General features: G+C 50.1%; 1 protein-coding gene across 1 annotated transcript in view; it reads right to left on the bottom strand.

Moving 5' to 3' along the window:
* PEX6 (peroxisomal biogenesis factor 6) overlaps positions 1-22437 on the bottom strand; it is a 105107-nt gene that overhangs the window by 36241 nt on the left and 46429 nt on the right. The window contains exons 8-12 of the mRNA XM_063918743.1: positions 17819-18014; positions 13815-13891; positions 10027-10150; positions 9075-9280; positions 8921-8982 (exon numbers count right to left, since the gene is read on the bottom strand). Coding sequence (XP_063774813.1) covers positions 8921-8982; positions 9075-9280; positions 10027-10150; positions 13815-13891; positions 17819-18014 — 665 coding nt within the window. The remainder of the gene's footprint in view (positions 1-8920; positions 8983-9074; positions 9281-10026; positions 10151-13814; positions 13892-17818; positions 18015-22437) is intronic.

The raw sequence follows: 22437 nt of genomic DNA, 5'->3' as shown, positions 1-22437 counted from the left end.
GGCCATCCTGCGTGACACTGCAGTGCCACTCCTAGATGGGCCAGGTGTTTGTGTCGGCCACTAGGGTCGCTTAGCTTACTCACACAGCTACCTTATTGCGCCTCTTTTTTTCTTTGCGTCATGTGCTGTTTGGGGAGTGTTTTTTGGAAGGGCCATCCTGCGTGACACTGCAGTGCCACTCCTAGATGGGCCAGGTGTTTGTGTCGGCCACTAGGGTCGCTTAGCTTACTCACACAGCTACCTCATTGCGCCTCTTTTTTTCTTTGCGTCATGTGCTGTTTGGGGAGTGTTTTTTGGAAGGGCCATCCTGCGTGACACTGCAGTGCCACTCCTAGATGGGCCAGGTGTTTGTGTCGGCCACTAGGGTCGCTTAGCTTACTCACACAGCTACCTCATTGCGCCTCTTTTTTTCTTTGCGTCATGTGCTGTTTGGGGAGTGTTTTTTGGAAGGGCCATCCTGCGTGACACTGCAGTGCAACTCCTAGATGGGCCAGGTGTTTGTGTCGGCCACTTGGGTCGCTTAGCTTAGCCATCCAGCGACCTCGGTGCAAATTTTAGGACTAAAAATAATATTGTGAGGTGTGAGGTGTTCAGAATAGACTGAAAATGAGTGGAAATTATGGTTATTGAGGTTAATAATACTTTGGGATCAAAATGAACCCCAAATTCTATGATTTAAGCTGTTTTTTAGGGTTTTTTGAAAAAAACACCCGAATCCAAAACACACCCGAATCCGACAAAAAAAATTCGGTGAGGTTTTGCCAAAACGCGTTCGAACCCAAAACACGGCCGCGGAACCGAACCCAAAACCAAAACACAAAACCCGAAAAATTTCCGGTGCTCATCACTAATTCTAACTCAATTAACCCCCCAACTATAAGGCCAAACATGGCCTAGCACACCGACCAAGGGTGCCTAAAAAATATCAGTAATTAACAAAAAATAAAAAAAAACTAAATAATAATAATAACAACAAAAACATAAGCAGAATAAACAAATCAATTCCATCCAAGCCTATAGTCTCATAGTCACGCGAGGCGAGGTACATAATCCGCATAATGTACATATCAATACGAGGGGAGGGGGCCCAGGCCATTTACACATGTCCCACATAGCCAGGCCCTCATGAAGGTACACAGAGTCTCAAAGCTTGAGAGCAGGGGAGGAGTATATAGAGTTGATCCAGAAGGACCATATTTTCCCGTATTTAGAGAGAGCATTATTTTTCATATAGACATACTGATCTTTCAGTACGGTGTCATTCACCAAGACTTTAAATGCAGACATCGTAGGAGAATGTGGGGCCATCCATGTCCGCGCTATGCATACCTTAGCAAGGGCGCAAATGCTACGAGCATACAGTCCCTCCCACCGAAGCCCAGAATCATGCCCTCCCACCCCCAAAATGCAGAATCCCGGAGTCAGCATGACTCTCGGTACCCCTGTATGTTCCAGAATCGACCCGACCCCAGCCCAAAACACCTGTAAGGATGGACACTCCCACACTAGATGCAAGAATGATCCGCCAGAAGTCCCACATTTAGGACAGGCGGCAGCGCCACCGGCCCCGAACCTGGCCAACCTGCTCGGTGTCATATACGATCTGTGTAGTACAAAGAGTTGGATTTGTTGGAACCGCAGCGATTTGGTGACCTGGCTCGAGTTTCCTAGCGCAACCCCCCACTCCTCTACATCTATAGGGCCTAAGTCATGCTCCCAGCGCTCCCGAAGAATCGAGAGCGGGTCTGCATGTATTGTTGCAAGAAGGTACGAGTAGGTGAAGGAGATCACCTTAACCCGACCCAATGCACGTAAAAAGGTTTTGATGGGGAAGGGGAGGAGCGCTGGGGGTGAAACCCCGAACTGTGATCGTAAGGCGTGCCGGAGCTGTAGATATCTGTAAAAGTAAGAGTTCGGGAGACCAAACTCCTCTTTCAAGTGCTGAAAGGATTTCAGAGCCCCGCCGCTATACAGCTGGGATATGGAAGTCACCGAGTATGGGGCCCACACCCCCGTACCCTCCAAGGACCCCAGCTCACGAAGCGATGTGGAGTGCCAGAGAGGAGTATCCGGGTCCATACCATCATATCCAAACATACTTGACAAGGCCAGCCAAATCTTCATGGCCTGATAAATAATAGGAGGGGACAGCCGTGAAGCGCTCCCTCCCACAAGAATCTGCGCCGGGGAAAGGTCCGGGTAATAACACCTTAAAAACGCCCGACATAAATCAGCCTCCTCTCCACCCCGCAACCAACCACCAATGTGAGCGAGCTGGGCCGCATAGTAGTACAGCTGGAAGTGAGGCAAGGCCAATCCCCCGTCAGCCTTTTGTCTAGTAAGGGTAGTCAGCTTTATTCTAGGCCTTTTATTGGCCCATATTAGTGATGTCAATATACTGTTCAATTTCTTAAAGAAGGCCGTATAGACGTACACAGGGGATTGTGAAAAAACATATAGTAGCTTGGGCAAAACTATCATTTTAATAAGGCTAACCCTACCCGTCATTGTCAGTGGGAGTTTACACCAGGCCCTCGACTTACGTACAATCATGTGTATAAGCGGGTCAAGGTTCAAGGGTATAAAATCTGAGGGGTCGTTAGTAACCTGGATCCCCAGGTATTTAAACTGGCCCGTCCAGCACAGCGGCAGGGGTATCTTCGGCACCTGGGGAGGAGAACCCATGATGGGCATTATAAATGATTTGGACCAGTTTATACGGAGACCTGAGAAGCCGCCAAAGGTCTCTATGACCTGCAGCACCACAGGCATATCCACGGCATAGTCATGTAAGAACAGCAACAGGTCATCCGCATAAAGGGCTATTTTATCAGTGCAGGGGCCCGTAACGACTCCCCCAATGTCCGAGTGCGACCTTACCAGACAAGCCAAGGGTTCGATGGCTATGGCAAACAAGGCGGGGGAGAGGGGGCATCCCTGTCTGGTGCCCCTAGTCAAGGTGAAGGAGGAGGATATATAGCCGTTGACCGAGATCCTGGCACGTGGATTCTGATAGAGTAGTTTGATCCATTGTATGAAATTAGGGCCAAAGCCCATATATTTCATGACTCCCCACAGGTAGGACCATTCAACACTGTCGAGGGCCTCAGCCGCATCCAGCGAAACCACAACCGCGTCCGAGGGGAAATCATGTGGAGCCTGTAATACTGTATAAAGCCTGCGCAGATTGATGGACGTGGATTTCCCCGGCATGAAGCCAGATTGATCCTGATGTATTACCGTTTGGATTACAAGGTTGAGCCGAATCGCGAGGATTTTTGCCAGGATCTTGGCATCGGTAGGGATAAGGGAGATTGGTCTATAAGACTCCTTCAGTTCTGGGTCCTTGCCGGGCTTTGGCAACACTATAATAACGGCCTCGGACATTGAGGAAGGAAGTCGGTTGGAGGCAAATATATCCGTGTACATCTCAAGCAGTTTTGGGCCGAAGAACTGCACATACTGTTTGTACAGCTCGGTGGGAATACCATCACTTCCCGGAGACTTACCACCAGGGCACATTCCTATCGCCGCAGTCACTTTCTTTAAAGTCAAGGGCGCGTCCAGAGAGTCCCTAGCCTCAGGGGGAAGCTTTGAAAGGGGTATATTAGACAAATATAGATCTAAGTCCCCCTCGGAGCACGACATCTGGGAGCCGTAGATATCCCTAAAGTACGATAGGAACAGCTGTATCATATCAGGGGTATTGCTCACAATGGAGCCATCGGGGCCAGACATCTGCACTATCGTATTCCCAGGGCGGTCATAGTGCACCAAATGAGCTAATAGACTACCTGGCCTGTCCGCCTGCATGTATATATTGGTTGCCCTGAACAAAAGGGATCGTGCATTTTTGTCTGCGAGGCAAACCAGCCAAGCCTCCTTAGCTAACAACCACCGTACTTTTAGTGCAGAGGTGCCCTCCGCCAAATATCTAGTTTCTAAATCCCTATAGTCATACTCTAGCCGTCGCTCCGTCGCTCTGTACTCTAACTTGCGGGTAGCGATCTTACCGATCAGCATATATGCCTTAAATGTGTCCCATACAACATGTACCGGGGCTGAGCCCATATTATCCGCAAAAAAGCCCTCCCACCTGGACTGTAACTTTGGGCATTCTCCTAACTGAATCAACCAGGATGGATGCAACCTCCAGTAAGACTGTCCCCTCCGGCACTCCACATCAAGAGACAACAACAGGGGCGAGTGATCAGACACCCCCCGCGCCTCATAATGAACATCCGTTACACTAGGTAGAAGCTCGGGCGAGACCAGGGCCAGGTCGATTCTGGAAAATGTACCATGCGTTCCAGAGAAGCATGAGTACTGTCTAAGTGTAGGGTGCCGAACCCTCCAAGCATCCACCCACTGCATGCTATCTATAACATCCGCGAACTTAGAGGGAGAAGTCGACTGGCCACCTCCCGCCCCCATATCTCGAGTGGACCTCCATCTATCCAGGGAGACATCCAGCACGTTGTTAAAATCCCCTAGACATATAACAGGAGTTTGGGGGGACGAAGCAATAAACGATGCAGCTTTCTGCAGGACATCATATGAAAATGGGGGGGGGGATGTAGACAGACAAAATGAACAAAGCACGGGAGTTCAGCTTACATTCCATAAACACAAACCTGCCATATGGATCAGTATTTACCGTGATTAATTCAAACTGTACGGTTCTCCGTATCATTACCGACACTCCCCTGGAAGAGGAGGAGTGCGAGGAATGATACGCCCAGCCCACCCAAGGCCTACGGAGTGACAATAGCCTATTTCCCTCCAAATGAGTTTCACTCAAACAGATGACGTCCGGTCCATATTTCTTAATCATTTTGAATACCAGGGACCGCTTTACTTTGTTATTAATGCCCCGGACGTTCCAAGCCAAAATCTTTAAAGCAGACATGTGACACTATGTATATTCCGAGACGCAGCGCTCTGTGAAAGCCCAAACAACAGCATAGTCTGGGCCCCCGCCCGCCCCTGCAAAGTGCTAGCCCGCAACCCACAACCCCTGAAATAGCACAACCTCACCTCGCATAAGAATAGGCCACCATATGGGAAACAGAAACCAATACAAAACAGAAATAAAAACATGCCAGAAAAATAAACAGCATCCCCACAACATCCCCCCTCCCCGTATACCTCCCCGAACTGTGGCATACACATATCCCTAACAAACCACCACCCTGGTATCCCAAAAAAGCCTACGACAGTGCTATACGCAGCGAACAGACCCAAAGGGAAAGAAACCCTTAATACTGTATGTAAAGTCACTGCTCAACAATGTCCAGAACAACCACGACCAGGGGAGACTCCCCGGACGTATACTTGCGTATAGATGGCCCATGGAGAAAGGTAGCTGGGCGTCAGTCTGGAGCCAGCTGGCGGGCACCCGGAGCGTATCTGTCCAGCCAGGCCGCCGCCTCCCTCGGAGTGTTGAAGAACTTGGTTTCCCCGTCCGCCACCACACGCAGCCGGGAAGGGAACAGCATTGAATAGGGGAGATTCAAGTCGCGAAGTCGCCGCTTGACAGGCAGAAACTGGGCCCGATCTTTTTGGACATCAGCAGCGAAATCCGGAAATGCTGACACCCGGACACCATTTCGAATCAAAGGGCCCTTCGTGCGACCCAGGCGCAGAACAGAGTCTCGGTCTTTGTAATGTAAGAACTTGGCTATAAATGTCCGCGGCGGGGCACCCGGGGGCAGAGGCCGGAACGGTACCCGATGCACCCGCTCCACTGCAAACTGGGATGTAAAGGATTCAGCGCCATATGCTTCTGTCAACCAGGATTCCAGGAAGTCCTCAGGATGTGCCCCCTCCTCCTTCTCAGGTAAGCCCACGAATCTTACGTTGTTTCTGCGAAGTCGTCCCTCCATATCCAGGAGTTTAGTTTGCAGTGTAGAGACCTGCTGTGTGACCGCAGAAACAGACCGCTGGAGGGGGCCGCTGAGGTCTTCCAAATTAGAGACTCGCGTCTCCGTTTCTCCCACTCTCTCTCGTACCCGCTGAACATCCTGGCGCAACAGGGATAGGTCACACTGCACCTTCTCCATTTTGTCCGATAGACGCTGTTCACTGGCCGCTATGGCCTCCAGGACCTGCTGAATGGAAGGAGGAGGTGGCTGCGCGTCCGCGCCCGAGTCGGCCTCAGCCGGGGGAGTCGGCTGAGCAGCCGGTTGACGGGCATACTTCTCCAATTTAGCCGCCGCACTCTGGCCACCCTTCACCATGATAGCAAGGCTTAGGTAGCGCTCAGGGTCCCTGTATTCAGTGTCAGAAAGCACAGCAGAGGAGAGGAGGTACAATGTCAGCAGCACTTCAGGGCATCCAGCAGGAGAGCACAATGGAGGTGGGGGCCCAAGGGGGCCTGGGGCAATATGATATTGTATGCTGTGTAGTGTTCCACGGGGACAGGACAGTCCGTGTCCAGAGCAGCTCCCCCAGCCCCGCAGTTCCCACAGATGCAGAGAGTCACACAGGCAGGATATACAGCAAAGCTGCAGCCAAGATGGCCGCCGGATCATGCAGTCTCTCCCCTCCCTGCACAAGGAGCTCGGTTCCAGGCTCCAGGAGGCAGAGGTGGTCGGGAGAATCAGCCAGGGGACACAGGCGAGGGGGCACCGCTCACTACAGGCACCGGGTAAGCCAAATCCCGGCGATCGCCGCGGGTCCGTGCGCGCGCGCCCGCGGCTATGTGTTATAAATTTAGTCCGGGGATCCTCTGGCGGCCTAGGCCCAGGAGTCGGGCGGCCGCTGGTACAGGCTGGGAGCTCCGGAATACGGCCGCAAACGATGCCCGCAGCCGCCCCACAGACAGCGCTCTATACTGGCCAGGTCTGAGCCGCAGAAGGGGCCCCAGGATGGATGCAGGATTTATCCGTCCGGGGAGCTCCACCAGTCTGCTTCCTACCCGCTCAGCGCCGTGGCCACGCCCCCATGTACTGAATACTCTTAACCAATTTTGTAAACTGGCCTCACTATAGTCGACACTGGAATCAGAGTCCGTGTCGGTATCCGTATCAGCTATTTGGGTAAATGAACGCTTTTGTGACCCTGAGCGGACCTGTACCTGGGATAAGGCATCCTCCATGGATTTTCTCCACTATTGTGTCTGAGAATCAGATTTATCCAGCCTCTTAGACAATAACGCCACATTTGCATTCAATGTACTCAACATATTCAACCAATCATCAGTCGGCGGTGCCGACAGTCACTCCCAAATCCTTCTCTGCGCCCCCAGTAACTTCCTTCGGGGAGGAGCACCCAGCCTCAGACATGTCGACACACCGTACCGACACACACACACTCACTCACACTGGCTATAGGGGACAGACCCACAGGGAAGCCTGTTAGAGAAACACAGAGGGAGTATACCAGCTCACACCCCAGCACCCATATAATACTGAAAAATAATATATGATGTCTGCGCTGTTATAATAGCACCAAATTACTGTGCCCCCTCCCCCCCCCCCCCCCCCTTTTGCTCCCTGTACTTGATAAGGAGAGTGGAGGTCCGGGCCAGCGTCTCTGCAAGTCTGTGAAGAGAGAAAATGGCGCTGGTAAGTGTGAGAGCTAAGCCACGCCCCCTCCTGGCGCGCTGTAGTCCCGCTCAATTTTTAAATATTTATACTGGCGGGGGCTTATATTTAGTGCCTAGGCACTTATAATATGTCTTTCTGCCAGTTTTATAGCCTCAGTAACCTGCTGCCCAGGGCGCCCCCCCTGCACCCTGTGAGTGCCGTTGGAAGTATGTGTGGGAGCATGGGGCGCAGCGCGACCGCTGCGCTGTACCTCGTTACTGAAGTCTCCTGCCGTCACTGAAGTCTTCTGTTCTTCTGTATACTCACCTGGCTTCTTTCTTCTGGCTCTGTGAGGGGGGTGACGGCGCGGCTCCGGGAACAAGCAGCTAGGCGCACCAAGTGATCGAACCCTCTGGAGCTAATGGTGTCCAGTAGCCTAAGAAACAGAGCCCTTAACTCAGAAGAAGTAGGTCTGACTTCTCTCCCCTCAGTCCCACGAAGCAGGGAGCCTGTAGCCAGCAGGTCTCCCTGAAAATAAAAAACCTAACAAAGTCTTTTCAGAGAAACTCAGGAGAGCTCCCCTAGTGTGTGTCCAGTCTCTCTGGGCACAGAATCTAACTGAGGTCTGGAGGAGGGGCATAGAGGGAGGAGCCAGTTCACACCCATTCAAAGTCTTATAATGTGCCCATGTCTCCTGCGGATCCCGTCTACACCCCATGGTCCTTTTGGAGTCCCCAGCATCCTCTAGGACGTAAGAGAAAAAAATGTTGACAGAAGTTTTTTTTTTTGGGTGTCATTTTCTATGTTTCATCATATGTGACCACAATTATTGTAGACGTATACCCTCGCGGGCTCGCTTCACTCCCCACGCTCGGGACAGGTTACTACTCCCAATAAGAGACGTGCGGGTTTGTTTTTACTCGGATTTACTCGGGGCTCGAAACGGCATCTTATTTGATCACTGATGTCACGAGTTTTGGATAGCCAATAAGCAAAACCCGAAATACCCGAGTAAAACTGAACCCGCTCATCTCTACTCCCAATCGTAGTCCATGTGGATGGTGAATCAAGAAAAAGTTGAAAAATATGTGAAAACCCCCCAAAAACTTGTGTTGACCATATGTGTGTCGACCATTGTCATATTGACCTTTTGAACGTGTCGACTTTAAGCACGGTCTACCTTTTACCTGTCGAACATATGGTATTGACCTATTGACAGCCTATCTAGAAACTGTTTATACTTTGGAACCCGAAGGAGAGATAGTAGAGGAAGGAGATAGAGAAAAAGAATGTAGGAAGGAGATAGATAGAAGTGTGTGTGTGTGTGTGTGTGTGTGTGTGTGTGTGTGTGTGTGTGTGTGTGTGTGTGTGTCTTTGTACACATACAGTACCTTCTCTGACATTTTCCTCACTCTGTCCAACGTACATGTTAATTAATTCTGGCCCTTTAACACTGTAAGAAAGAAGACAAGATGTTACCAAAACTCCCCACGTTCTGGGCTCCTCATTTCCCAGGATCCCGTTTCAATGGAACGTTACAGTCACCTGAGGAATGTCATGTCACACTCCGTGGCCACAGCTTTAGCGAGCAAAGTTTTTCCAGTTCCTGGGGGTCCATAAAGCAAGATCCCAGACCTACGGAGCCCTAAGGACAGCATTTCAGGATGCTCCAAGGGAAGCTGCACCGTGTCCAAGAGCTGACGCTTTGCATCCTGTAGTCCGCCAACATCCTTCCAGTGCACACAAGGCACCTGGCAACATAGAGGAGACAGGGAAGAGCTAGGATATGTACCTGTAACAACACACGCCGAGACCTCTGTACACTGTCATTGTGGAAGGGTCCAATATTGGAAACAGGACTGAGCGCACATCTAATTAATGCCAAGGACATATTTTTCTATGACACTATGGTGGTCATTCCGAGTTGATCGCAGCCAGCAACTTTTTGCTGCTGCGATCAACTAGTACACGCCTATGGGGGAGTGTATTTTAGCTTAGCAGGGCTGCAATCACTTGTGCAGCCCTGCTAAGCTAAAAAAAAATGTAAGCAAAAGAAGATTAGGCCTATACCTACTTACCCTGTGCGACGATCCCTGCGATGCTGGAGCCGGCTTTGACGTCAGACATTCGCCCTCCGTTCTTCTGGACACGCCTGCGTTTTACTCACCACTCACCGAAAACGGCTCCAAATGGCCCGGATCCGCCCTGGAACGCCTTCTTCCTGTCATAATCCTATTACCATCATCAGGGACACATCGCACCTGTTACCCCCATCAGGGACACATCGTTCGTGTTACCCCCATCAGGGACACATTGTTCGTGTTACCCCCATCAGGGACACATTGTTCGTGTTACCCCCATCAGGGACACATCACTCCTATTACCCCCATCAGGGACACACATTCCCAACCTTAACAAAATCCTCAGCTTAGTCATTACACATAGCAGCATGGGGTTTCTATAGTGGGACACAGATATGAGGAGACCACGGACTTACCTTGGGAGCACCAATCTCTTGAGAATGAGCATCCTGTAATTCAGAAAGCGCATTATCCAAATCCAGTGAGGTAATAGGAAAACCAGCAGCCAAGAGCCCCTCCTCATCTGCCTCTGTGAGAACACTGTGGTATGACAAAATCAAACAAATATATAAAGATCCAGATACCAGATTTATGTTGTCACCAGGATAATTTTCTCTCATTACCTATGGATACCCAATGTTCTTTTATTTATGCTAGATTTTTTTGTTTAAGCTTTCATACTGTTTGTGCAATGCACCAAAACTTATGATATGCTTGCAGTTTGAAGCATAGCGCAGTAGAGGAGAGAGGCAGAGTGCAGTAGAGGAGAGAAAAAAAAGCGCAGTAGAGAGAAGCAAAGCGCAATAGAGGAGTGGCCGAGTGAAGTAGATGAGATATGCAAAGCGCAGTAGAGGAGAGAGTCGTAGTGAAGTAGATAAGATATGCAGAGAGCAGTAGAGGAGAGAGGCTGAGAGCAGTAGAGAGGCTGAGCGCAGTAGACGAGAGAGGCTGAACGCAGTAGACGAGAGAGGCTGAACGCAGTAGACGAGAGAGGCTGAGCGCAGTAGACGAGAGAGGCTGAGCGCAGTAGAGGAGAGAGGCTAAGAGCAGTAGAGGAGAGAGGCTGAGAGCAGTAGAGGAGAGAGGCTGAGAGCAGTAGATGAGAGAGGCTGAGAGCAGTGAGGTTGAGAGCAGTAGAAGAGAGAGGCTGAGCGCAGTAGAGGAGAGAGGCTGAGAGCAGTAGATGAGAGAGGCTGAGAGCAGTAGAGGAGAGAGGCTGAGAGCAGTAGAGGAGAGAGGCTGAGAGCAGTAGATGAGAGAGGCTGAGAGCAGTAGATGAGAGAGGCTGAGAGCAGTGAGGTTGAGAGCAGTAGAAGAGAGAGGCTGAGCGCAGTAGAGGAGAGAGGCTGAGCGCAGTAGAGGAGAGAGGCTGAGCGCAGTAGAGGAGAGAGGCTGAGCGCAGTAGAGGAGAGAGGCTGAGCGCAGTAGAGGAGAGAGGCTGAGCGCAGTAGACGAGAGAGGCTGAGCGCAGTAGACGAGAGAGGCTGAGCGCAGTAGACGAGAGAGGCTGAGCGCAGTAGACGAGAGAGGCTGAGCGCAGTAGACGAGAGAGGCTGAGCGCAGTAGACGAGAGAGGCTGAGCGCAGTAGACGAGAGAGGCTGAGCGCAGTAGACGAGAGAGGCTGAGCGCAGTAGACGAGAGAGAGGCTGAGCGCAGTAGACGAGAGAGGCTGAGCGCAGTAGACGAGAGAGGCTGAGCGCAGTAGAGGAGAGAGGCTGAGCGCAGTAGAGAGGCTGAGAGCAGTAGAGGAGAGAGGCTGAGAGCAGCAGGGGAGGAGGCCGAGAGCAGTAGAAGAGAAAGTCAGAGTGCAGTAGGTGAGAGAGGGAGAGCGCAGTAGGTGAGAGAGGGAGAGCGCAGTAGACGAGAGAGGAGAGCGCAGTAGACGAGAGAGGAGAGCGCAGTAGACGAGAGAGGGAGAGCGCAGTAGACGAGAGAGGGAGAGCGCAGTAGACGAGAGAGGCTGAGCGCAGTAGACGAGAGAGGCTGAGCGCAGTAGACGAGAGAGGCTGAGCGCAGTAGACGAGAGAGGCTGAGCGCAGTAGACGAGAGAGGCTGAGCGCAGTAGACGAGAGAGGCTGAGCGCAGTAGAGGAGAGAGGCTAAGAGCAGTAGAGGAGAGAGGCAGAGAGCAGTAGAGGAGAGAGGCTGAGAGCAGTAGATGAGAGAGGCTGAGAGCAGTAGATGAGAGAGGCTGAGAGCAGTGAGGTTGAGAGCAGTAGAGGAGAGCGGCTGAGCGCAGTAGACGAGAGAGGCTAAGCGCAGTAGACGAGAGAGGCTGAGCGCAGTAGACGAGAGAGGCTGAGCGCAGTAGACGAGAGAGGCTGAGCGCAGTAGACGAGAGAGGCTGAGCGCAGTAGACGAGAGAGGCTGAGCGCAGTAGACGAGAGAGGCTGAGCGCAGTAGACGAGAGAGGCTGAGCGCAGTAGACGAGAGAGGCTGAGCGCAGTAGACGAGAGAGGCTGAGCGCAGTAGACGAGAAAGGTTGAGCGCAGTAGAGGACAGAAAGGGAGAGTGCAGTGGAGGAAAGAGGCTGAGCGCAGTAGAGGAGAGAAGCTGAGAGCAGTAGAGGAGAGAAGCTGAGAGCAGTAGAGGAGAGAGGCCGAGTGAAGTAGGTGAGAGAGGCCGAGTGAAGTAGGTGAGAGAGGCCGAGTGAAGTAGGTGAGAGAGGCCGAGTGAAGTAGGTGAGAGAGGCCGAGTGAAGTAGGTGAGAGAGGCCGAGTGAAGTAGAGGAGAGAAGCTGAGAGCAGTAGAGGAGAGAAGCTGAGAGCAGTAGACGAGAGAGGCTGAGCGCAGTAGACGAGAGAGGCTGAGCGCAGCAGTAGACGAGAGAGGCTGAGCGCAGTAGATGAGAGAGGCTGAGCGCAGTAGACGAGAGAGGCTGAGCGCAGTAAACGAGAGAGGTTGAGCGCAGTAGACGAGAGAGGCTGAGTGCAGTAGAGGACAGAAAGGGAGAGTGCAGTGGAGGAAAGAGGCTGAGCGCAGTAGAGGAGAGAAGCTGAGAGCAGTAGAGGAGATAGGCCGAGTGAAGTAGGTGAGAGAGGCCAAGTGAAGTAGGTGAGAGAGGCCAAGTGAAGTAGGTGAGAGAGGCCAAGTGAAGTAGGTGAGAGAGGCTGAGTGAAGTAGATGAGAGAGGCCGAGTGAAGTAGATGAGAGAGGCCGAGTGAAGTAGATGAGAGAGGCCGAGTGAAGTAGATGAGAGAGGCCGAGTGAAGTAGGTGAGAGAGGTCGAGTGCAGTAGGTGAGAGAGGCTGAGAGCAGTAGAGGAGAGAAGCTGAGAGCAGTAGAGGAGAGAAGCTGAGAGCAGTAGAGGAGAGAGGCTGAGAGCAGTAGAGGAGAGAAGCTGAGAGCAGTAGAGGAGATAGGCCGAGTGAAGTAGGTGAGAGAGGCCGAGTGAAGTAGGTGAGAGAGGCCGAGTGAAGTACGTGAGAGGCCGAGTGAAGAAGGTGAGAGATGCCGAGTGAAGTACGTGAGAGGCCGAGTGAAGTAGGTGAGAGATGCCGAGTGAAGTACGTGAGAGGCCGAGTGAAGTAGGTGAGATATGCCGAGTGAAGTAGGTGAGAGGCCGAGTAAAGTAGGTGAGAGAGGCCGAGTGAAGTAGGTGAGAGAGGCCGAGTGAAGTAGGTGAGAGAGGCCGAGTGAAGTAGGTGAGAGAGGCCGAGTGAAGTAGGTGAGATAGGCCGAGTGAAGTAGGTGAGTGAGGTAGAGTGCAGTAGAGGAGAAAAGCTGAGAGCAGTAGAGGAGAGAAGCTGAGAGCAGTAGAGGAGAGAAGCTGAGAGCAGTATAGGAGAGAGGCTGAGAGCAGTAGAGAAGGCTGAGAGAAGTAGAGGAGAGAAGCGGAGAGCAATAGAGGAGGCTGAGAGCAGTATAGGAGAGAGGCTGAAGCAGTAGAGGAGGCTAAGAGAAGTAGAGGAGAGAAGCTGTGCGTAGCAGGGGAGAGAGGCCGAGTGCAGTAGATAAGAGAAGCAAAGTGCAGTAGAGGAGAGTGGCTGAGTGAAGTAGGTGAGAGAGGCAAAGTGCAGTAGAGGAAAGAAACAGAGCACAGTATAGGATCCAGTCCGAGCGCAGTAGAGGAAAGAAGCAGAGCGCAGTAGAGAAAATGCAGGTAGTAAACCATTCATGAAAAGAGACCTAGGGCAGGAAAATGCAGACTAGTATAATGCAGTAATGGAACCAGACATATGTGGAAAAGAAGAGGAAATCTTACCATGAATTTCGGACTCTGGCACATGCAAAACGCCCGGCTTTTGATAGCAATGCACAGAGATCTCCCACAACAAAACCCTGATGTATAAACACAAGATATAAGACAGAAATGAGTCATCATTTAACAACGCTTTTCTCCTTATTTCAGATATAATGGTGGACAAATATAAGGGACCAGAAATACATTTGGATGTGTTATGTGCTTAAAAAGACAGACCGACAGATCACATATCTCTTTGCTGGAAAATAATCAGTGAATCTTGGTGAGTAGTGACTGCCGGACGAGCTGTCAGGTGATGATAATATTATTGGAAATGAGGATATAAAGAACTGTAGCTATGTGTATTGTACGAAGACACATCAGGCTCAATTGGGACATTTAGTCAGTAAGGATGGAGGTTTGGCAAGACAAAGCACAGACTATACCTGGACTATAGGCAATGCTAAGACACTGGGGGTTGCCGACTTCACGCATCAAAGATCAGTCACCAAGAATATAACAATGACTTCATGAGCTCACCGCCTCACCTTCACCCAATATGAAGAGCTGTGTATGCATGTAGACAACATGGAAAGATACTGGAAGACGTTACATAGGCTGGGCCTTGACAAACTTCTTCAAACGTTAGCAACCGGGGTCAAACGTGAGGATAATAATTAGGTCTGGAATTGTCCAACATGTCCCAAATGCAGCAGTGGATGCAATCAAGATAAACGTTGCATAGCACCGTCCATCCAAAAATAGCATCCTGGGATGTAAATATATTAAACTTATAAAGTGTAAGAGCAAGTGGACAGAAGACCAGGTGGCCATAAACCTGTAGCACGCAGATCAGGAGGCTTACTGATGCCCTCTTGTCCCAAATACATAAGGAAGCTGCATTCCTGGTCTGCCAAAAGGCCAGGTATCCTCTCTTGTGGGCAACCAAGAAAACCAACATTCATGTGCACCTCATGAGGCCAAGGGAATATCTTGGTCTTGAAAGCTCTGACAACATCCAGAAAGTGAAGAAAGCCCTCTTGTTCTGACCTTGGTCTCTAAACGGAATCACAATACCCAGATCCAGATGGTAAGTGGATATCACTGCAGGCTATAATAAAGGCTAGTGGGTGTTGCATGACTTGTCGACAGTTATCAGGTAAACATGAGAATGTCGACAGGGTCGAACTTTCGACCATGTTGACATTCATCATGTCTACCTGGATGATATGTCGATAAACCACCCTTGGTAGTTTAGTGGTCTCTTGCCTTCTCCTGGCGGCAGATCCAACAACCTTTTTCAGGTCCCGTCGGTCACTTGAGGATCAGTTCTGGCACAGGCATCCAAGTATTGGCGAGAGTTTGAGGCTTTCGAACGTTCTGATGTTGACATTGTGGTGTTGACCTTACGAGTGTTGCTTGGTTATTGTCGACCATTCGACCGGATACGGAGGTTAGTCCAGGACATGGAGACTTACAGGACAAAACTCCAAGCTTAAAAACTCTCCTATATGTAGATACTACATTTAGAACTTAAGGTAATGTTCCACCTAAGGAATCATTACTCCACCAACTATAAGAGTTTGTAATAGGGATTAAAAGAGGATGATGTCATGATATCAACATCAGGCTGAAATCCCAAGGAGTTGCCGGGGAACGTGTGCAGGTTGTAATGCAAACACCACCGTAGCATAATCTGTACCCCCATGACATTTGACAGTTTGTTTTCTCTGTAAGAAAACGGAGAGGGAACAGAAAGCAAAAGAACAATATGCAAACCCTGCAAAAAACAGCAATAGATGGGACCATTGAAGGAAAAAGAATATAAATCTTCCACATCCTGTGATAAGTTCTAACCGGGCTTCTGACCTTTAATTATTATTTACAAATACTTTGCCATATAAACCTTTTTGCAGTAAAGATCATCTTCAACAGCCACGCATGGTAGTCAACCACACTAAACCCTGGTGAAGGAAAAGGTTATATCAGAGAGCAGACAACATGTCAGGCCTGCTACCCTGTTGATAATCTAAATCAGGGGTTCTTAAACTATTTTGCTTGGGACCCCGTTTGATAATGAAAACTATTATGTAGTCAGAAGTCCGCGCATGCACAGTAGCACTGCGGAGATACAAAGCAGAAGTGAAGTGACCGTAATGTGATCGTTTCATTTCTTACACATCCCAAGGATGAGCTCCTTTTAGAGCCCCTGACCTTCATGTGTTTTTTAATACATTCCTGCAAATGTTATGTTTAGAACCCCTGTTAAGGCTATGGAGGTGGCAGGAAGAGTCAGATAGTGACTGGGAAGAAAGTGGGTGACAGGTAGAAACTATAGGGTGTCAGGGAAAGGCAGTGAGTGACAGGGAAAGGCAGTGGATGACAGAGAGAGCTAGAAGGTGACAGGGGGAGGCAGAGGGTGACGGGGAGGCAGAGAATGACAGGCAGTGGGTGCCTGTCATACAGCCTGTGTTCAGTACTCCCCTCCTGCTTCCCCCCATCCCCACCATCACCAGGCTGCACTTACAACAGGTTCTTCCAAGACTCAGAGGGAGTCCTGCTCACTGAGAGCTGGCTGGCTCCTCTGAGTCTGACCGTGGTCTGCTGTTGGTACTGGCTGCTTTATTCGTCTGTAAGTACCTTCTGCTGCTGCTGGCTGCAGCGCTGAGCGGGACTGGAGAGCCTGTGCACTGGGGTGGGGGCGGGGAAGACAGTTCAAATTACTTCGGGCTCCTCGGATCACTGGCTGAGTCGAGAAGCCATCATCAGCCTGACAATCAGCATGGGTTTGCGACCCCATGCTGATATTGTTGCAACCCACTTTGGGGTCAGGATCCACTGCTTGAGAACTGCTGATCTAAGTGTACCACCAACAGCGTAACAAGTCACCTGACCGCACTCTACCTTTACCTTCTTTAGGGAACAAATAAATCAGATGTAAACTCCAAGGGACAAACATGGTGTCCACTAATAATGCTTCACCATGGCATCCAAATGAAATTATGTAATCCATCCACTTGACCTTTCCTCAGTTTGTTCATAGACTTGTTTTGATTAGAAATCAGCTCAATGTGTAACTCCCTTGAGTGGAATCCTGCAAATACACCACCTCGAAGGTGGAGAATATCCTACTTAAGACTAGGGTCTTCACAAGTCCCTGATGAGAGAGAAATTAACAATCTGGTAAAAACATTCTCTGTGGACAATTACTGAACAAAAGCCCCAGGAAGACCATCTACTGGGAAGGTCTCAAGTTGGATTTCCCATATCAGGGGGATCTAAGACCTGGACCATCTACAGAATACAAACCTGCAGCAAGGCCAGAGAGACCGCCTCGATCAACAGGTAATCCAGGTAGGTAATGACAGTCAACCCCTTGGATCATAGAAAGACATCACTGTGATGATCTTCATAGACACACTGAGTTCTGCAGCCAGGCTGAAAGGCAAAGCCCAAGACTGAAGACTATGAGACTGGATGGCAACTCTGAGAAGGCAACGGTGTCTATGCTAGATTACAATTTAAAAGGAGACGTTCTCCACATCCATGAACACCCTGAACTCATTTATTTCATACAGACTGTCCATCTAATACTGGAAGTTTCGGGGCTTCAGCTTCATAATGGGCCTAACTACAGGACAAAGACGACCTGCACTCTATTGGAGCCTCACTGTCAATGGTAATCCCCAGCTGACCCGGCCCCTAGATCACCATGGGTCTGCTCCCCTTATACAGACCCCGGTCCTGGAGCCAAGCTCGACGTGTATAGAGATTGCTCTTCCAGAATATGGAGGCTTCAGTTATCTCCCAGCCGTCCTCCGGTATTGGAGATGAAGACCTTTATATCTATGAGCAGTGTAGTCTACGTACATGTGAATATCTATAGCTTCTGTTGTGTTTAAGATTTATCCCCTGAGATCAGGACCTGTATTCACTTTATTCATTCTTGCTGAATGCACAGCTCTCTATATATTATGAAGACAGTATATGCACTGCTTGTACGTCACATATTCTCCTGTACTCACAGCTGTCCGGCGTGCTAGGTGTGCGATGCTGACATCTCTGCTGAGTGGAAGAGGGGCGGTCAGTACTGTGAGCAGAGACACACGCTGGTCTTCTGATGGAGCTTTCAGGGAAACCTCATGAAGAAAGCAGGAGTGCAAGTCCAGGGGGATGTCTTGTGGGCGAGATGAAGTAGCTACAACGATTAGCGGCAGATCCCTGCAGACACAAACAGTGAGAGAGTGCTCCCTTCAGATATAGAAAGTGTGATCTCAGGAGAGAGTGCTCCCGTTAGATACAGACAGTGTGATCTCAGGAGAGAGTGCTGCCTTCAGATACAGACAGTGTGATCTCAGGAGAGAGTGCCTCCTTTCACATACATACAGTGTATTTTTTTTTTAAGTGAAGAGTTTGCCTATAGCAACCAATCAGATTCTAATCATCATTTATCTAGCACCTTCTAGAATATAATAGCTAGAATCTGATTGGTTGTTATGGGCAACATCTCCACTTCTAAAAACCCACACTTTAGTAAATATACCCCGGACTCCATCCTTGATCCTCTCCAATCTGCTTTCCACCCACTCCACCGAAACAGCCCTGATCAAAGTCACCAATTGCCTACTTTTGGGCAAATCCAAGTGCCACTTCTCTCTGCTCGTCCTCCTGGACCGCTCTGCGGCCTTCGGCTCCATGGATCATCCTCTCCTTCTCTGCACTCTTCAGACCACTGGCCTCTCTAGTACCGCCCTTGCCTGGTTCACCTCCTACCTCACCAACCGCTCTTTCTCTGTGTATGTCTCCAGTTCCACCTCACCCCCTTCTGTATATCCCACTGGCGTCCTGCAGGGCTCTGTCCTTGGCCCCCCGCCCTTCTTCCTGTACACCACTTCCCTGGGAGAGCTCATCAGTTCCTTCGGCCTCCAATACCACCTCTGTGCTGACGAGACGCAACTATACCTCTCCTCTCCTGACTTCTCCCCCTCTGTCCCATCTCGGGTATCCAGCTGCCTCTATGCCATCTCCTTCTGGATGTCTGAGTGCTCTCCAAAGTTCAACATGGCCAAAACCTAACTCATCATCCCCCCCCCCCCCCACCCCCCAACAGAGGTGTAGAATTATGATCCTCTGTTATGGGGGAGAATTGGTATCTGCGCATGTTATGTGCACTGATACTGCTTCTCCCCCATGTATGACTGCGGTGGTGTGTGTGAATTGACAGGGGCTGTTTTCACTCCGGCAAACAAGATCAAACAACATCTTGTCGTTATTGCTTCCTACTTCGCTTTGGTATAGAGGTGAAGCAGGAAGAGATATACCGGCCTGATCAGTGCCTGGAAATACATCTACCCCCTAGTCACCCCCTCCAATTTCTCTATCATTGTTGACAACACCATCATCTCCCCTGCTGCCCAACACCTATGATTGGGTGTCTCCACCCTTTCCTTCGCCCCCCACGTCCAACCTCTGTCTCAATTCTGTCAGTTCCAGCTACGTAATGTCGTTCACATCTGGCCGATCCTCTCTGAGAATGCTACCAAACTGGATAATAAGTTTGGTAGCATTCTCAGAGAGTATCGGCCACATGTGAACGACATTACGTAGCTGGAACTGACAGAATCATTTCTCGGCTCATTTCTACTGCAACCTTCTCCTCACTGGCCTCCCACGTCCCCTGTCCGTCCCCTCCAATCTGTTCTCATCTCTGCAGCTAGACTTATCTTCCTCTCCCAACTTTCCACATCCGCCACCCACCAGAGAGGTCGGCCAATGACTGTCGCCTCTCCTCTACCCTGGTTACTGCATCTCACACTCAGTGATGGTCACTGGAAAAAGCTCCCTTAGTCTATCAGGTTCTCCCCGACCCTGCACAGCTTCAAACGTGCACTGAAAACCCACCTGTTCATCAAAGTGTACCCTTCCACCATATAACCTTGTCACCAGGTCGCTCACCCCACCCTCCTACCTCGGTCATCTCTACTTTGCCTACTTCCTGTTCCCAGGTCCCCATTCACAAGATCACTCACACCTTATGTCATCTGTCTCCTCTCTAACCTAGATTGTAAGATCCTAGGAGCAGGGTTCTCCTCCCTCATGTACTCACAGCCCTCTTCTCTAGCGCTTCATTGACAGCTTTCATCTACTCAGTGGCCATTAGCCCGGAATTCCTTTCGCTCCCAGACGTTAGTCTCTTCCAGGGGCTTGCCTACTGCTAGTCATGCCGTCACTATTGGAGACTGGTTCCACCCTTCGCTGATTACTCCCTTGCTCAGCATGCTTCCCAGCTGTATTGTGTACTGAGAATTGTGGTGAAATTATTACTTATGTTCTGTTTATGTTCTGCCTACTGTAATGTAATGTTCTGTGTACCCTGTACTGTCCTACTGTTGCCAGATGTACGGCATTGCGGACCACTTGTGGTCGCCTTATAAATAAAATTTAATAATAATATTAATAACAACAGCTAGCTGATGTGCCGGGGCACAGGTTTGTTGGAACATTTTGCCCCTTTTCACCCCCTTAGGAGTCGAAAAATCTCTGCTTAGTGGGTGGCTGCAAAAGAGGATTTTGGTACTTACCGATAAATCCATGTCTCTGAATCCTCTAGGGGACACTGGAGTCCTATACAGTAGGGGTGTGAAGCTTGCAACCGGAGGTGTGGCACAATCTAAAATCAGCATTGTTTGCACAGCCGGCTCCTCCCCCTTCACATCCCTTGTCCCTCAGTTTGAAAAATTTGACTGAGAGAATAGGACATGATACTATAGCACATGGTGAGGAACCGAACCGTACAACATATCAATCAGCCTGCAAGAACTCTTAACCGAATAACTAACGCTGTTTGCACGAACTGTTTAAACAAGAACTTTGAACACAGCAGGTTGACAGCACCGAGGCGGGCGTCCAGTGTCCCCTAGAGGATTCAGAGAAATGGATTTATCGGTAAGTACCAAAATCCTCTTTTCTCTTTCATCCACTAGGGGACACTAGAGTCCTATACAGTAGGGGACGTCCCAAAGTTATCCCCCAGGGAGGGAGTGCTGTCGGTGGCCTGCAAAACTAAACGTCCGAACTTAAGAGTCTCCGGACGCAAAAGTATCAAACTTGTAAAATTTCGCGAACGTGTGGGCTGAAGACCACGTCGCCGCTATGCAAAGTTGAGTAGTGGCAGCACCCCTGGCAGCCGCCCACGAGGCACCCACTGATCGGGTAGTATGAGCACCCGTCTGAACCGGAACCTGTTTGCCACAGGAAATATAAGCCTGCCGAATGGCAAGTCTAATCCATCTAGACAAAGACTGCTTAGATGCTGGCCAACCCTTCTTTGGCCCATCATAAAGAACAAACAAATGGTCCGACTTTCTGAATGACGACGTAACCTGTACGTATACCCGTAAAGTTCGGACAACATCCAATGACACGTCCTCATGTGTGAGACCCTGGAAAGATGGGACCACTATTGGCTGGTTTACGTGAAACCCCGAAACCACCTTCGGAAGGAAGTCTGCTCTTGTACGGAGTTCTGCCCTATCCTCATGAAAAACTAAAAAAGGACTCTTACAGGATAAGGCTCCCAACTCAGAAACCCGTCTAGCCAAAGCCAAGGCAAGTAATAACGTGACCTTCCAAGAGAGATATTTCAGGTCTGTTCTTGCTAACGGCTCAAAAGTTGGTGATTTCAAATATTCTAACACCAAATTTAAGTCCCATGGTGCAGTGGGAGGACGAAAAGGGGGTTGTATCCCCAGAACCCCCTGTAAAAAGGTTTGAATCTCTGGCAAGGATGCTAACCGCTGCTGAAAAAGGATGGAGAGAGCCGAAATCTGAACCTTCAGAGAGCCCAGTCTGAGCCCTCCATCTAGACCGGCCTGAAGGAAAAGTAGAAGTCGGGATAAGTGGAAGTTCGTTGAATTGCATCCCAGTTCCTGACACCAAGCCATGTACCGTCTCCAAATCCTGTAGTAGTGCCTGGCTGTGACCGGCTTCCTAGCGGTAATCATTGTAGGAATGGCCGTTCGTGGTATCCCTCTGTTTCTTAAGATCCTGGTTTCAATAGCCACGCCGTCAAACGCAGCCTGTTCAGGTCGGGGTGTAGGAACGGTCCCTGAGATAGCCGTAACCCCCGCAGGTCTGAGTACCAACTCCTGCGGGGCCAATCTGGTGCAATTAGAATTGCCCACACTCGTTCCCGCTTCACCCTTTTCAGAACCCTGGGTATGAGTGGGATTGGTGGAAATATGTAAACTTTCCCGTAACACCAAGGAAGCGTTAATGCGTCCACTCCTTCTGCTGCTGGATCTCGTGTCCTGGACACATATCTGGGCAGCCGATGGTTTTGCCGAGACGCCACTAGGTCCACCTGAGGCAGACCCCATCTCCTCACAACTATGTTGAAAATCCATGGATGTAGGCACCACTCTCCCAGATGCATGTCCTGACGACTGAGGTAATCTGCTTCCCAGTTCTCCTCACCTGGAATGAACACTGCCGAGAGGATGATGTTTCGTCTTTCTGCCCACAACAAGATCTTTGTGGCTTCCTTTAACGCCATCCTGCTCTTTGTTCCTCCTTGACAGTTTATGTAAGCCGTCGTCGTGACATTGTCCGACTGTATCCTGACGTGTTGATTTATGACTAGGTC

Source organism: Pseudophryne corroboree, chromosome 4 (genome assembly GCF_028390025.1).
Source record: "Pseudophryne corroboree isolate aPseCor3 chromosome 4, aPseCor3.hap2, whole genome shotgun sequence".
NCBI lineage: Eukaryota > Metazoa > Chordata > Amphibia > Anura > Myobatrachidae > Pseudophryne > Pseudophryne corroboree.
The sequence above is the reverse complement of the archived record's forward strand: the minus strand, read 5'-3'. Positions and strand labels throughout refer to the sequence as shown.